This window comes from Chiloscyllium punctatum, chromosome 40 (genome assembly GCF_047496795.1).
Source record: "Chiloscyllium punctatum isolate Juve2018m chromosome 40, sChiPun1.3, whole genome shotgun sequence".
NCBI lineage: Eukaryota > Metazoa > Chordata > Chondrichthyes > Orectolobiformes > Hemiscylliidae > Chiloscyllium > Chiloscyllium punctatum.
This window is the reverse complement of record NC_092778.1, coordinates 17,737,057-17,751,318: the sequence shown is the minus strand read 5'-3', so window position 1 is coordinate 17,751,318 and position 14,262 is coordinate 17,737,057. Positions and strand designations below refer to the sequence as shown.

Below are 14,262 nucleotides of genomic sequence, written 5' to 3'. Positions count from 1 at the left end.
AGCTCTCTATTCTACATTTTTATGGGATTAAAATTTCACCATCTGCCATGGTGGGATTTGAATCTGAAACCCCAGAACATGAACCTGGAGTTCTGGATTGCTAGTCAAGCGTCATGATCCCTGCACCATCACCTTCCCCTGATACTGCATATGCAATGCTCCAACGAGTGGAGTCTTAATTAATAGCCATCGAAAGGATCTTTGCAGATTGCAATTTTAATTATTGTAAATGAAACCACATGTACGGGAACCCAGAGACATTCAATTGATATTTTCGAAACAAACATAGTTTCAAATTCCAGCTTCAATCAGCAGGTCGAGAACCATATATTAATCACATCCAAGTAAATGTGTGAAAGTGAACCTAAAAAATCTGTGATGAACCAATATAGACATAAACTGCAAGATCTCCAGTCAGATTGAAAGGGTGGATCAGCTTTCTGTTACTACAAGTCAACAACAGATGAACAAACAAATGGGCATTTTAAATCCCTCTGGCTGGTGATGTGTTTTCGATGACATATGCCACAACTTCCTTCATTTCTCTGGTATGAGATGGGGCTGAAGACCGAGGAGACTGCTGGGAAAACGCATTCCTAAAGAAGGGCTCATGCCCAAAACGCCGATTCACCTGTTGCGCTTTTCCAGCAACACATTTTCAGCTGGGAAAATGCATAGCCAGGTTCAAACTTATAAAGCAAGGAAAAGATGTACATCAGTAGACTACGCCCTTTCTGAAGGTTTTTAAAGACCCTGCTCTGTAAACCCAATACAAAACAAGCTTCAGCTGTCAGTGGGAGTTTTTTAAAAACCCTCAGTTGAACTGCTTTGATTGAAGGACATAGATGTGAAGAAAAACAGAAATACACAGGCTATCACCTAGATCCTAAGGTCTGCTCCTGTGGATGTAAAATGGTCGGCTTTAGAGATGGTATGAGAGACCATGAAGGCTGGATGAGGATGAAGGGATATAAGTGGTGAGATCTAGAAGGCATAACAACTTCTGAAACACTGAGGTAAAGGCCCAGAGACCTGAGCCAACCATTCTAGCTAGCCCATCTTTGCACTCGCCCACGCCCTTCGCTGCTTATATTCTAACTGCAGTGTCAGCAAGGCCAACTCTATTCTGCACTGGCCCTCTCCTTCTGGAATGAAAATCTTGATTTTTAAGGTATGTTATACCAAGTTGGACCTGGCAAGTCAGGGAATTTTCTAACCCAGCTACATGCTTCGATAAGCCTAAGGCTAGGCATCAGACTGTTAATACACCCTATACATGGCCACCAGGAGATAACAGAAATCATGTGGCTGTATCTTTGCTTCCCTGCTCAGGTCAGGTGCTGAAGCCAACATTTCTCCAGCACCTTACTCCCCCATTTTTATGTTCCCTCCTTGCTAATGATGCTATCAAGACAAACTTTTCATTATAAATATTTCCACTAAAAAGAACAAAAAGTATGTTCTTTTGTAGCACATCTCAAATGCTCAATATGTCCAAAAGAACTTCATAATTGCTCTTGAGCTGTAGTCACAACTGTAATGCTGGAAAATGTGGCAGACTATTTGTAAATGGTAAGTCACCATAACAGTAACTGAAATGGATGACTAACAATCTATTTTTGAAGTTCTGTCAAGTGAAGAACATTGGCCAGGACACAGTGAGGATGCAGTCTTGCCCTTTCAGAATTATCTCTTATTTAAAAGGTAACATCCTTATCAAAGCCATTCTGCAGTGAAGTGTCAACCTCTGTGTACTGAATTAGTTGCCAGAGAAAGTGGTGGAGGCTGGTACAATTATAGCATTTAAAAGGCATCTGGATGGGTATATGAACAGGAAGGGTTTATCGGGATATGGGCCAAGTGCTGGCAAATGGGACTAGATTAGGTTAGGATATCTAGTCAGAATGGATAAGTTGGACTAAAGGGTCTGTTCTGGTGCTCTATGACTCTATGAAATTAGGTATGGGCTACACCCCCCCCAAACACTAACTGCATACCCTCCACTCCAGCTTTGCAAGGGTTGGCATTAACTGGGTGTGTTGCAGACAGAACTCATCCACTTCCCCCATCCCCCTCGCTATTTGTAAGTCACAAGCTTGTATGCGCAGAATGCATGTGTCTGGGAGAGCAGGGAGTTGAGTTCTTGGATTTCTAGGAGTCCACACAGAACTAAACTATTTCGAAGTGGAGTCGAACAAGTGCACGTTGAGTGCTATCATTCTTCCTTGGAGGGAGATGAGAAAACTGCGGATGCTGGAATCCTAAGTAGACAGGCAGGAAGCTGGAAGAACATAGCAAGCCAGGCAGAATCAGGGGGTGGAGAAGTCAACATTTCAGGTGTAACCCTTCTACAGGACTGGGGGGGGGGGGGGGGGGGGGGGTGTAAGGGGAGCTGCTGATAAAGGGGGTGGGGGGGGTGGGGAGGGGGGCATGGTGGTGAGGTGGGGATAGGTGAACACAGGTAGAGGGTATGACCTAGTTGGTCAATGGGAGGAAGGGAAGGGAGGGGAGGGGCTGGGAAGGGAGCCAAGGGATGGGAAGATAGGTTATGAGAAATTGGAGGACTCAATGTTGAGTCTTGCCATAGGTGCAAGATGAGATGTAGTTCCTCCAATGTGTGCTGTGGTTCATTTAGGCAATGGAGGTCATTGCCTAAAGGATGGTCATGTCAGAAAGGGAGTGGGTACTGAAGACGGATTGTTCAATATAGCCAAAGAGGCGCCTAGACAGTCACTGTGCCTCAGCTCTTCAACCATTACAATGATAATTGCATCGGTGTAGCATCCTGCACCCAGGCTGAACGGGAGCAGTTCATCAACTTCGCCCACAGCTTCCACCCTGCCCTCAAATTCACTTGGTCCATCGCGGATACCTCCCTGCCCTTTCTTGGCCTCACCATTTTCATCTCCAGTGACAGTCTCCAGACAGATGTTTACTACAAACCTACAGACTCCCACAACTACCTGGACTACACCTCCTCCCACCCAGTATCCTGCCAAGAACTCCATCCCATTCTCCCAATTCCTCCGCCTCCACCGCATCTGCTCAGACGAGGAGACATTCCACTCACAAGCATCCCAGATAGCCACCTACTTTGAACAATGTGCTTTTCATCCCTCTGTCATCCAGATAGCCTCCATTCCCCATTCCACTGCTCTAAACTCGCCCCCAATGCAAGAAAGACAGAGACCCCTGGTCCTCACCTACCACCCCTTCAGTCTCCGCATCATCCTTAAACACTTCCGTCAACTCTAACTGGACCCACCACTAAGAACATCTTCCCCTCCCCACCCCTCTCTGCTTTCTGCAAGGACTGTTCCCTTCGAAAGTCCTTGGTTCATTCCACTCTCCCGTCTGAAACCCACCCATCACCAAACCCCCAGGTACTTTCCCCTGCAACTGGAAAAGATGCAAATCCTGCCAGTACACCACACCCCTCACCTCCATTCAGGACCCAAACAATCCTTCCAGGTGAGACAGAGGTTCACCTACCTCTCTTCCAACTCAGTTTATTGCATCCAGTGCTCCTGATGTGGCCTTCTCTAAATCGGGGAGACCGAATATAAACTTAGAGAATGTTTCAGTGAGTATCTCAGCTAGGTTCTTAGGGGCCGACCTGACCTCCCAGTCACCGCCCATTTTAATTCCCCTTCCCATTCCCGTCCCGACATGACCATCCTCGGCCTCCACTATTGCCAAGTGAACCACAGCACAAATTGGGGGAACAACACCTCATCCTCCACCTGGACAACCTACAGCCCGGAGAACTCAACATTGAGTTCACCAATTTCAAATAACCACCCTCCCCATCCCCCAACTCCCTTCCTAGCCCCCTCCCCCTCCCTTCCACTGCTCCCTGCTACCAACCAGATTCATTCCTCCCATTGACCAACCAGATCGTACCCTCTACCTTTGTTCACCTATCCCCACCTCACCACCCTGGCCCCGCCACCCCCTTTGTCTGCATCTCCCCCCAAAATCCACTCCCATTCCTGAAGAAGGGTTACATCCAAAATGATGACTTCTCCACCTCCTGACGCTGCCTGGCCTGCTGTGTTCTTCCAGCCTCCTGCCTGTCTACCATTTTTCTTTGGCTTTCGTTTATCTGTACTCCTCTTTCTGCTTTACCGTTGGTCTGATGGTTTGCTGAGGAGTTGATGGAACTGACCAACCCACACTGGGAGTGAGTACCCATCGCCAAACTGTCCCAGTGTCTGACATTCCAAGGACTGAGATTCTATGATGTGAATGACTCCTTCACTGTTTCATACGTGTCACCGTTCCATTACTTGGCCTCTATTCACCTTGGAGCGGCAGTCCCTAAACTATCACAAAGATTTTGCCGCTGCGTTCAAAGAGGTCCACCCCACGCTCATTGCCTCAATGGAAAGGAGTTTGTTGTTAATAGTTATTCCATTGCTTGATGATGAATAGCACAAATAATGTTGCTTTATATCATCTCTTCCAATGATCATTAGAAAGCTAACAAACAAAACAATATTCCACGCTACCTGAGGATTCTGTGATCCTCAAATGTCCTTTGCGCTGTTGCTGCAGTATATTGATTTGATTTGATTTGGTTTATTTATTGTCGTGTGTTCCGAAGTACAGTTTACGAGCAGTGCAGGCAGGTCATAGTAAGCAAGGATATACAGGTCAAGAAGACTTTGACAGAGGCATACAGGTTACATTGCACAGGGCGTGCACTAGGCAAGGTCAACATTAGCAAAATCAGCACATTGTGTGGCTTGTTGCCCATCCTTTGAACCCATTACTCTGATCTAACCAAATCTCTGTGCAGCTCTGATTTCATTTAGTTGCTGAGTAGCTGCTGATAAAGCTGAGATTGTTATTGATCTGAAGTTTTCCACCTCTTCAACAAAAAGACTACATTGCCAAGTTCAAACCTTGCCCCAGGGATATTAGACGAAGCATTTGCTGCTTATCCAGAACATACTCTGTCGTTGCATAAACACTCAGTCTAAATTGCTGTAATCACAGTGACTTTTGCTCACCATTTAGAATTGTGCCTCTACCTATTTATGGTTTGGCTCTGTATTGGAACAGAATGGTTTACCCACGTAGCAGCAAATACTTCTTTCTAAAACACTGCTTACCTCTGTTCAGGTTGTAGTCAAATGGAGATGTTGAAAACTGGTCTATGATTCTCATTCATCTGTACAGCGCCTAGTTCTGCAGGCGATGCACTTCCAGCACTGACAGTAGTTTCTTTTGGGTCACATTATCATGTGACATCAGCATATCACAGAATCCCTACAGTGTGGAAGCAGGCCATTTGGCCCAACAAGTCCACACCGACCCTCTGAAGAATATCCCACCCAGACCCATTCCCTTATCCTCTTACTCTACATTTCCACCAACTAATACACACGACAATAAACATGGGCAATTTAGCATGGCCAATTCACCTAAGCTGCACACCTTTGGATTGTGGGAGGAAACCAGTGCAGACATGGGGAGAATATGAAACCTCCACACAGTCAGTTGCCCGAAGCTGGAATCGAACCCGAGTCCCTGGTACTGCGAGACAACAGTGCTAACCACTGAGTTACCATGCTATTTCAGTAGCAGACTATTGATACCTTGATTTCGTTAAGGAAAGTTCTCACAATGTCATCGAGACATTCCACTTTAAGGATGTCACCACTTCTAGAAATCTTCTCTCTGCTCATTCTTGCTGTGTCATGTGACTTAAAAGAGGCTTTTCTTTTGTCCAGCACATCTACATAGATCGGCCAGATTTTCATGAGGCTGGGGAGTGGTAGCCTAAAGTCAAAACTGATGGAACTACCGGCCCTCCCCCCCCCCCCCACCTTCCTCCACACCAGCACCAACCCAGAGACCTGAGGTTCGCAAGTGTCTAAATTGCAGAAAGAATCCTGCAGCCTAGGGATACCAGCACCTTCGGCCCATCAATTATGAATGAACAAAATAAAGAGCAGTGCATTGGGCCTTTGGTTTAGAAAGCCAGAGATTGAGTTGATCTTTTTTTAATTGGGGGAAATGCTCATAGCTTGAAAAAATCTTTAGTTTGGGCAGTTCTGTCAAACACTTGGCTGAAGGTGGTTGTGTAAAACAGTTGCTCCTAACAAAGGGCATTGGTTAAAACTGTCAAGAAATGGGTTACCTCAGTGTAAGCAGTTTATGAAATAACACCACAAAGGCCGACACCAGTTCACCCTTTAGGGTAGTGCTTAGTACATGACACTGATCCAGCTCCCTCACAGACAGCTCCTGGAGTGAACAGATCCTATTTATTATTTTTCTTCTTATTAATGTAAGGACACAGAATCATTCTCATTACATTCCTGTTTATATCTGTCAGCCAGGGCTCCCTGAATGAACCAGGTTAACAGCCCAATCTAATGGAACTTACATTCCATTAGATCCACCTGGCTCACCTTGTTACAATTACTACAGTTAAGTTTTCAAGTTCCAGGTCAGAAGTGTTTGGTTAAAAGCCAGAAGGTATTATTTAAAGCTGAGAAATTCTACATTCTGTTGTATGAAGATGCAAGGAAGAGGCTATCAGATTCTCAAGATTGGGAGCTGAAGGACAGGTAACTAAACCCAATGGATGTGATAGAAGGAAATTCCCTCTAGTCAGTACCAAAAAGGAGTACTATTGGAATTAATGGAATTGTACTTCACCACGTGTTTGAAGATCTTTAAACTTGTGTTATATAAAAATTAATTCATTTTATTTTATCTTCATTAATTTTTAAATGTTATAATCTTGAAACTAAATCTTCTAAGTTGTGTTTCAGTGATAAGTAAAACCAGGCAAAAGTAACAACACAGGATCTATCAAGACAGATTTCAGTTTGGGATCTGATTTGTCCAGTAACAACATCAACTGGGATAGTAACCCTGGTTGACTCCTGCAGTGACATTGGCACAATGCTACTATCTTCCTGCAAGTGCTGCCATCTTGGATTCAATTGAGGAGAGCCGGGAGGCAGCTTGATCCCCACCCAGCATCCTTCAGTCTGATCATATGACTTCACTATGGTTGAGGATGTTAAGGCCTTTAAAGTTAGCCAAAGGATGGAGAAGTTTGGAACAGACTTCTATATAGGGTGGCTGACATTGGATCAACTGTTCATTTTAAACCTGAGACTGACATTTCATTATTCAAAGGTATTGGATAAAGGATAAAAAAATGGGGAAGTGTACTACATCACACATTAGTTCAAAATGCCTCATGTGCAGATTCTGTGTTTGATTTTTCCTAATGTTTCAATTGAAAACTCAAAGATATCTGCTTTAAATTCCAAAGACTCACACAGACTGAACTCTTTTCTTAAAATTACAATAGGGTTTAGTAGGGACAAAAAACAAAAATTATTCCTGTGCATGCAATTTTATCGAGGTCCCAATCTGAATATATTTATTCTGATGAACTGAGATTTTTTTTCACGGAAACAGACCCTTTGGCCCAACCAGATATTCATGCGACTAGATATCCTAACTAATCTAGTCCCATTTGCCAGCATCCGGCCCATATCTGTCTAAACCCTTTCTATTCATTTACACATCCAAATGCCTTTTAAATGCTGTAACTGTACCAGCCTCTACCACTTCCTCTGGCAGCTCATTCCATACACGTACCACCCTCTGTGTGAAAACGTTGCCCCTTAGGTCTCTTTTGTATCTTTCTCCTCTCATCCTAAATCAATGCCCTTTATTTCTAGACTCCCCCCACGCCAGGGAAAAGACTTTATCTGTTTACCTTATCCATGCCCTGCCTTTTTTCCAAACCAATGACAAAATGGTTCCAGGTAACAAATGGAGAGCATAGCTTAGTTACTTAGAATTGTAGGGCCCAGTGAGTCCACACCAACCCTCCAAACAGCATCCCACCCAGACCCACCCACCCCCAACCCTATAGGCCTGCATTTCCCATGGCCATTCCACCGAACCTGCACATCTTTGGACTGTGGGAGGAAACTGGAGAAAACTCACACAGACACGGGGAGAATGTGCAAACTCCACACTGACAGTTTGTCAAATCGGGACCCCTGACACTGTCAGGCAGCGGTGCTAAGCACTGAGCCACCATACCACCCCTTTTGCAGAGTCCACACCGATAAGGATGTTCAACTGGTAGCCTTGAAGTTTATATGCATATTATGAAATGTACAAGTGCTGAAAATGTGACACAAGATATACAGTGTGGGGCTTTCAACATCTGAAAACAGATGAGAGAGACAAGTGTGATTCTATTCTCAAAACTGGAAACTAGAGAGCAAAAGAGAAAATGCTGTAAAATCTCAACAGGTCTGGCAGCATCTGTATGGAAAGAAAAGAGCTGACGTTTCGAGTCTAACTGACCCTTTGTCAAAGCTTTGACCAGCTTTGACAAAGGGTCAGTTAGACTCGAAACGTCAGCTCTTTTCTCTCCTTACAGATGCTGCCAGACCTGCTGAGATTTTACAGCATTTTCTCTTTTGGTTTCAGATTCCAGCATCCACAGTAATTTGCTTTTATCCTATGGAAACTAGAGAGATTGGACTAAACAAAATAACAACTGTTGCGGGGTAACAAGTTGAATCAGATATTCTGTGACATTTCCTCCAATGGAAAGTTTAGATCTTACATTGTCTCTTGGCTCTTGTGAAAAGTAAATGCTGACGGATTACTCTTGCAAGATAAGCTGATAAATTATGCCCTTCAGCCTCAATTTACTACTTGGAGATCAAGGGTTATCAGCTAGATAACTCCACATAAATTGTAACATTAGTTCTTGTTTAATTTCTTTGCAGAGTAACTAAAATGACCTGTAGTTATTCTTTCTCCACCATCAACACATTTAGTGGTAGCATGTATCACCTTCAGAATTCAAGATTTGGAGATGCCAGTGTTGGACTGGGGTGTACAGAGTTAAAAATCACACAACACCAGGTTATAGTCCAACAGGTTTAAATTGGAAGCACTAGCTTTACATATGAAAGAACTAATACCAACATGGTAATTCTAAAAGATGAGAGACTTAACAAACAATTTGGGTCTGTTTCAATTTTTAATTCCAGTCACATTGCAATGGAATCTTTTGCTATAAATTATGTGTCCTACAATCTTATTCTCCACAATCAGCTGATGAGGGAGCAGTGCTTCGAAAGCTAGTGCTTCCAAATAAACCTGTTGGACTACAACCTGGTGTTGTATGATTTTTTTTTAACTTCAGAACTCAAAGCAACAATTGGCCAGGACTAATTCAGCAGTCTCTCAAATTGTGTCCCTCGTGACCAAGATGTGCAAGGTCAGCAAGTGCATAGGAACACAACTATCTCTGAGACCCTGCCATTCTGACTTGGACCATGTACCATCGCTGGCCAATATCTTCAAGCTCTCTACCTTCTGTGAGCCAATGGGAGCAGGTCCCCTTTTCATAGATAAGACATAATGCTCATTAAATGCTAGGCCGGTCATTATTTTTGAGTTAACTAAAACAATTATGTATAGAATGGTTCAAAGGGAGTTACACAGCTCTTATTAGAAAAAACTTAAACTTTAAAAGTTACTGAGACTAGATATTAATATAAATTTTGACTATTATATTCATTTAAATACTAACATAAATGTCTCACTGGAAGTCAGGGAATGTTTATAGTCAAGGGACCAGTATCCACTCATTAGAACTGTTCAAAATGAGTTTCAGACTCCCCCTTTTCCACACATTGGACTCAGAAGGAAATCAGACACCACGTGCCCACTTTGCCTGTCTGACGCGTTGAGTTAATTCGCTGAATAGGGTTATATTTTTGTTACTCTCACTGCCAATCCAATATAGCACTGAGGTTGTAAATATTTCCTTCTTACGTAAAACCTCCTTACAATCCCAGGTGACACCAAATGGGCCCAAGTGAAGAAATTGCAGACATGATTTCAGTTCTTGCAACTTGAACTTTAGTGTGAATCAGAACGAACGTCAATGACATGTGAATTGACAGGTAGATGATACTTCAAGTAAAAAGAAAATAAAAAGTGAGCTTTAAATGGTTAATTACGGTCACAAAGTGTCCATTGTGTTTGACTGCATAACACGGTGTTCCTGTCATTTTACCAACTTCCCAGCAGATTTGGTATGGATGGAAATTTGCACTTTTGTGGGGCTTTGGGTCAATTACGCTTCTTGAGTGTATTATTGGGAGTTCCTCAGGGACAAGGTGGTTGCTGCAGCTTGAACCCAGACATGATGATGGTCTTGGAAAATGACAGAGTTGTTGCTTTTGCTGGTTTGTGATCACAGTTACCTAATAGAGGCAGTCAACAATTGGTAGCAATTTTCTGATCGTTATTTGAGTTTGAGAAGCAGCAGTTTAGGAATGATGCATGAGTTGTTTAAATAAAGGAAGTATACAACAGGGATAATTGAGGATGGCTCACTGATAACAGAGGACACACTGCCTGTTGATATGGAATGTGTTTGTCATGTTAAAGTTGTGTATCCTGTTCTCTAGTGAGGTGTTAGGGAACACTTCCCTTGGTCTTGCTCCTCTTCTTCTGGCCCATCTTGAGCAGCACAGTGGTTCAGTGGTTAGCACTGCTGCCTCACAGCACCAGGGACCTGGGTGCGATTCCACCCTCAGGTGACTATCTGTGTGGAGCCTGCACTTTCTTCCTGTCTCTGTGTGGGTTTCCTGTGTGTGCTCTGATTTCCTCTCACGGCCTAAAGATAAGCAGGCTAGGTGGGTTAGCCATGGGAAATGCAGGGAGTCGGCCTGGGCGGGATGCTCTTCAGAGGGTCGGGATGGGCTGACTGGCCTAATTCTGCACTGTCTTGTTTCTATGAAAAACAAAGCTACCAAATCAATAACTCACTGGAATGAAAAAGTAACAGGACAATTTTATGCTTCAACACCAAATTATTTGAATGGATTTGAAAATGATAAATGTTCTAAAACAGTTGCCCAGAGATTAATTTAGGATATCTGGTCAGTATGGACAAAGTTGGACCGAAGGGTCTGTTTCCGTGCTGTACATCTCTATGTCTCAATGAGCCCAGCAGCTACAGGCCTGTCAATATAAGCTCAGTGCTAAAGAAGTTTCCAGAAACAATAATTCATGACAAGTTGAGTAACCACTTGGGCAAATGCAGGTTAATTAAAGAATGCCAACTTGGATTTATTGAACAAAACTGGATTTCACTAATTTGCTGGGAGTTTTGATGAGGTAATATAGAGGATTTATGAGGATCATGCTGTTGGCATAATATATATGGACTTCCAGAAGAAATTTATAAACATGTGAGTAAATATATAGCTATGGTTAGAAATGCTGTTTGTGCTATTTGCAGGTGACTGAAGTGGTAGATGTCATCTTTAATTACAAATAGCATTCTCACCTCTAAAAGTGGTATATTCAAGCCCCGATCCAGAGAATCATACACAGAATCCAAGTAGCTTTGAGAATTTGAGAGATACTTTAAAATGGATGCCCTTTTATGGATGGCATCATGGTTCAGTGGTTACCACTGCTGCCTCACAGCGCCAGGGACCTGGGTTCAATTTTACCCTTGGGCAACTGGAGTTTGCACATTCTCCCCGTATCTGCTTGTGTTTCCTCTGGATTCCTGCACATTCCAAAGATGTGCAGGTTAAATGGATTGGCCACGCTAAATTACCCCGTGGTGTCCAGAAACGTGCAGGCTAGGTGGGTTAGCCATGGGAAATGCAGAGTTATAGGGACACAGCAGAGGATAGGTCTGGGTGGGATGCTCTTTAGAGAGTTGGTGTGGACATGATCGGCCAACCGGCCTGATTCCACACAGTAGGAATTCTATGAAGCTAATGGAATAAAAATGACATTCGCATGGATATTGAAATTGACTGTGTGACAGGAAACAGAGTGTATGGGTTAAGGGATGTGTTTTGAGCTGGAAGCAGGTTTGTAGTGGAGCTCCTGGGGGTTAATGTTGGGATATTCTCTCTTCCTGATATTGGATAATGACCTAGTCCTTGGTTGTACAAGACACATTTTCAAAATTGGATGATGAAACGCTACTGGGAAACATTGTGAACTGTCGGACTTTAGAAAGATATAAACATAGTGGTGGAGTAAGCAGACAATGACAAATTAAATTTAATGTAGAGAAGGGCGAGTTGATTTATTTTAGTTGAACATAATGAGACAATAAGAGTATAGTTCTAAAGAGAGTGTGCGAGAATAAGTCAATGATGGTGACTGGGCAGAGCAAGAGCAGTTAATGGAGTATACATTAGCCTGTTATTAACAAGGCATAGAGTACAGAAGGAGGCCAGTTACATTCAACCGGACGAAATACTGTTCCAACCTCACAGAGACTATTGTGTTCAGCTCCTTCGGGAAGATGTGAAGTCAATAGAGAGCTTGCAGAAAACAGTCATGCAAATTATCCCAGAGATGGGGAACACCAATTACGTATAAACATTGGGAGAGGTTGGGATTGCTTTCCTCAGGGAAGGGGAGATTTGATAAAGGCATTTGAAGAGGTCTGTACCAACTAGGTGAGGGAAAACACTGGATAAGGCTCAGGAAAAGAAAAAGAGGACATGGAATGGCAACAGGAGGAGATGCACTTTTACCCAGCAAGTAGCTGGATCTGGGATACACTGGCTGAAAGTGTGGAAGACATGATCCTCATGGCCAGTGACACATTTAACTTTGTCCACAAGGTGTTTGTAACTTCAGGATTCAATGACTGTTGGTTGCTCACCATTGCTGTCTGCCCTAACCTTTACAAATCCCTCCCTGTTACAACTTGCTGAAAACGTACCTTATTTTTCAACAAAAAGAACATAGAACAGTCCAGCACAGGAACGGGTCCTTCGGCCCACAATGTTGTGACAGGATGGGTATATGAATAGGAAGGGTTTAGAGGGATACAGGCCAAGTGCTGGCAAATGGGACTAGATTGGGTTGGGATATCTGGTCGGCATGGACGGGTTGGACCGAAGGGTCTGTTTCCATGCTGCATACCTCTATGACGCCAAATGAAACTAATTTCTTCTGCCTGCCCTTGTTCCATATCCCTCCATTCCTTGCACATTCATGTGCTTATCCAGAAGTCCCTCAAATGCCCCTGTTATATCTGCTTTCACCACCACCCACCACCCCATCATGCATCCATATTCATTCATACACATTACAGTAAATCACAAAGTAAGCAACTGACACAGTTTGAAGATTTGCTTTGATGCCTTACCTGTGATAGTTGTGAAATGCGAAGGCGATGTCATGGTTACAAAGGGTGGGTTAATATATTTTGCCTTCACTCCCTTTGAGACTAGATAGTCCAAATGTGGTGTCTCCACATCCTGATCGTAATCCCAACGAAACCCATCGAAAGATATCAACAGAAGTTTATTCGCTTTCTGGCGTTTCTGACTGTGTTGGATTGGCACACAGACCACTGCAGCTACCAGCAAAATAAAGGTTAACAGCTTCATTGCAAATCAAATGACAAAACTGGATGGCAAATGATAAGCCTAGAAAAGTTAAACAGGTTATTCAACATCTGAAAGAGAAGGAAAGATGCAGGGAGAACCTTTAATCAGAACTGTTTCAAATTGGATTGCTTCAGTCAATCCTTTATCTTACTGCCAAAGCCCAAAGATCAGGTCGTGTATCGTGCTGTGTCAACATCTTCCAAAGATAATTACAGTGAAAAATCGTAGTCAGGTTGTTAAGTTAATAGATAGACTTGTGTGTGCATTCAGGGAAAGAGATTGGCCAAGGCAATCTGAGTCATGAAGAACTCAAACTACAACATCAGGCCGAACAGATCAGGGAGAAAGTTAGCTTTGGGAGAGATGTCAGAGGTAGGTTCTTTACAGAGAATGGTGACTGCATGGAATGCACTGCCAGCAGTGGTAGTACAGTCAGATACATTAGGGACATTTAAGCCACTCTTGGATAGGCACATGGATAATAGTAAAATAAAGGGTATGTAGGTCAGTCTGATCTTAGAGTAGGATAAAAGATTGGCACAACATCGAGGGCTGAAGGGCCTATACTGTGCTGTACTATTCTATGTTCACACAGACTCATAAGCACAGACATATATACACAGACACACACATACAAATGCACACAGACACAAGCATACACATACAATGTCTAACAACCTTCCATCTGCTGTATTAGACATTTATAATTACACACAAACATGAAAGCCACATCTCTTTCCATCTCTCCACCCAGACTGCTCAAGTGTACATAGTGTTGATCCAGAAGCAACAAGAAATAATCCAGCAACTA

The 14,262-nt window shown here is 43.2% G+C and overlaps 1 protein-coding gene across 1 annotated transcript in view; it reads right to left on the bottom strand.

The window, feature by feature from the left end:
* LOC140464399 (ectonucleotide pyrophosphatase/phosphodiesterase family member 7) overlaps positions 1 to 13,538 on the bottom strand; it is a 34,482-nt gene extending 20,944 nt beyond the window's left edge. Inside the window, exon 1 of the mRNA XM_072559394.1 lies at positions 13,208 to 13,538. Within this exon, the coding sequence (XP_072415495.1) occupies positions 13,208 to 13,451 (244 nt within the window). The 5' untranslated portion in view covers positions 13,452 to 13,538. The remainder of the gene's footprint in view (positions 1 to 13,207) is intronic.
* Between the last annotated feature and the right edge of the window lie 724 nt (positions 13,539 to 14,262).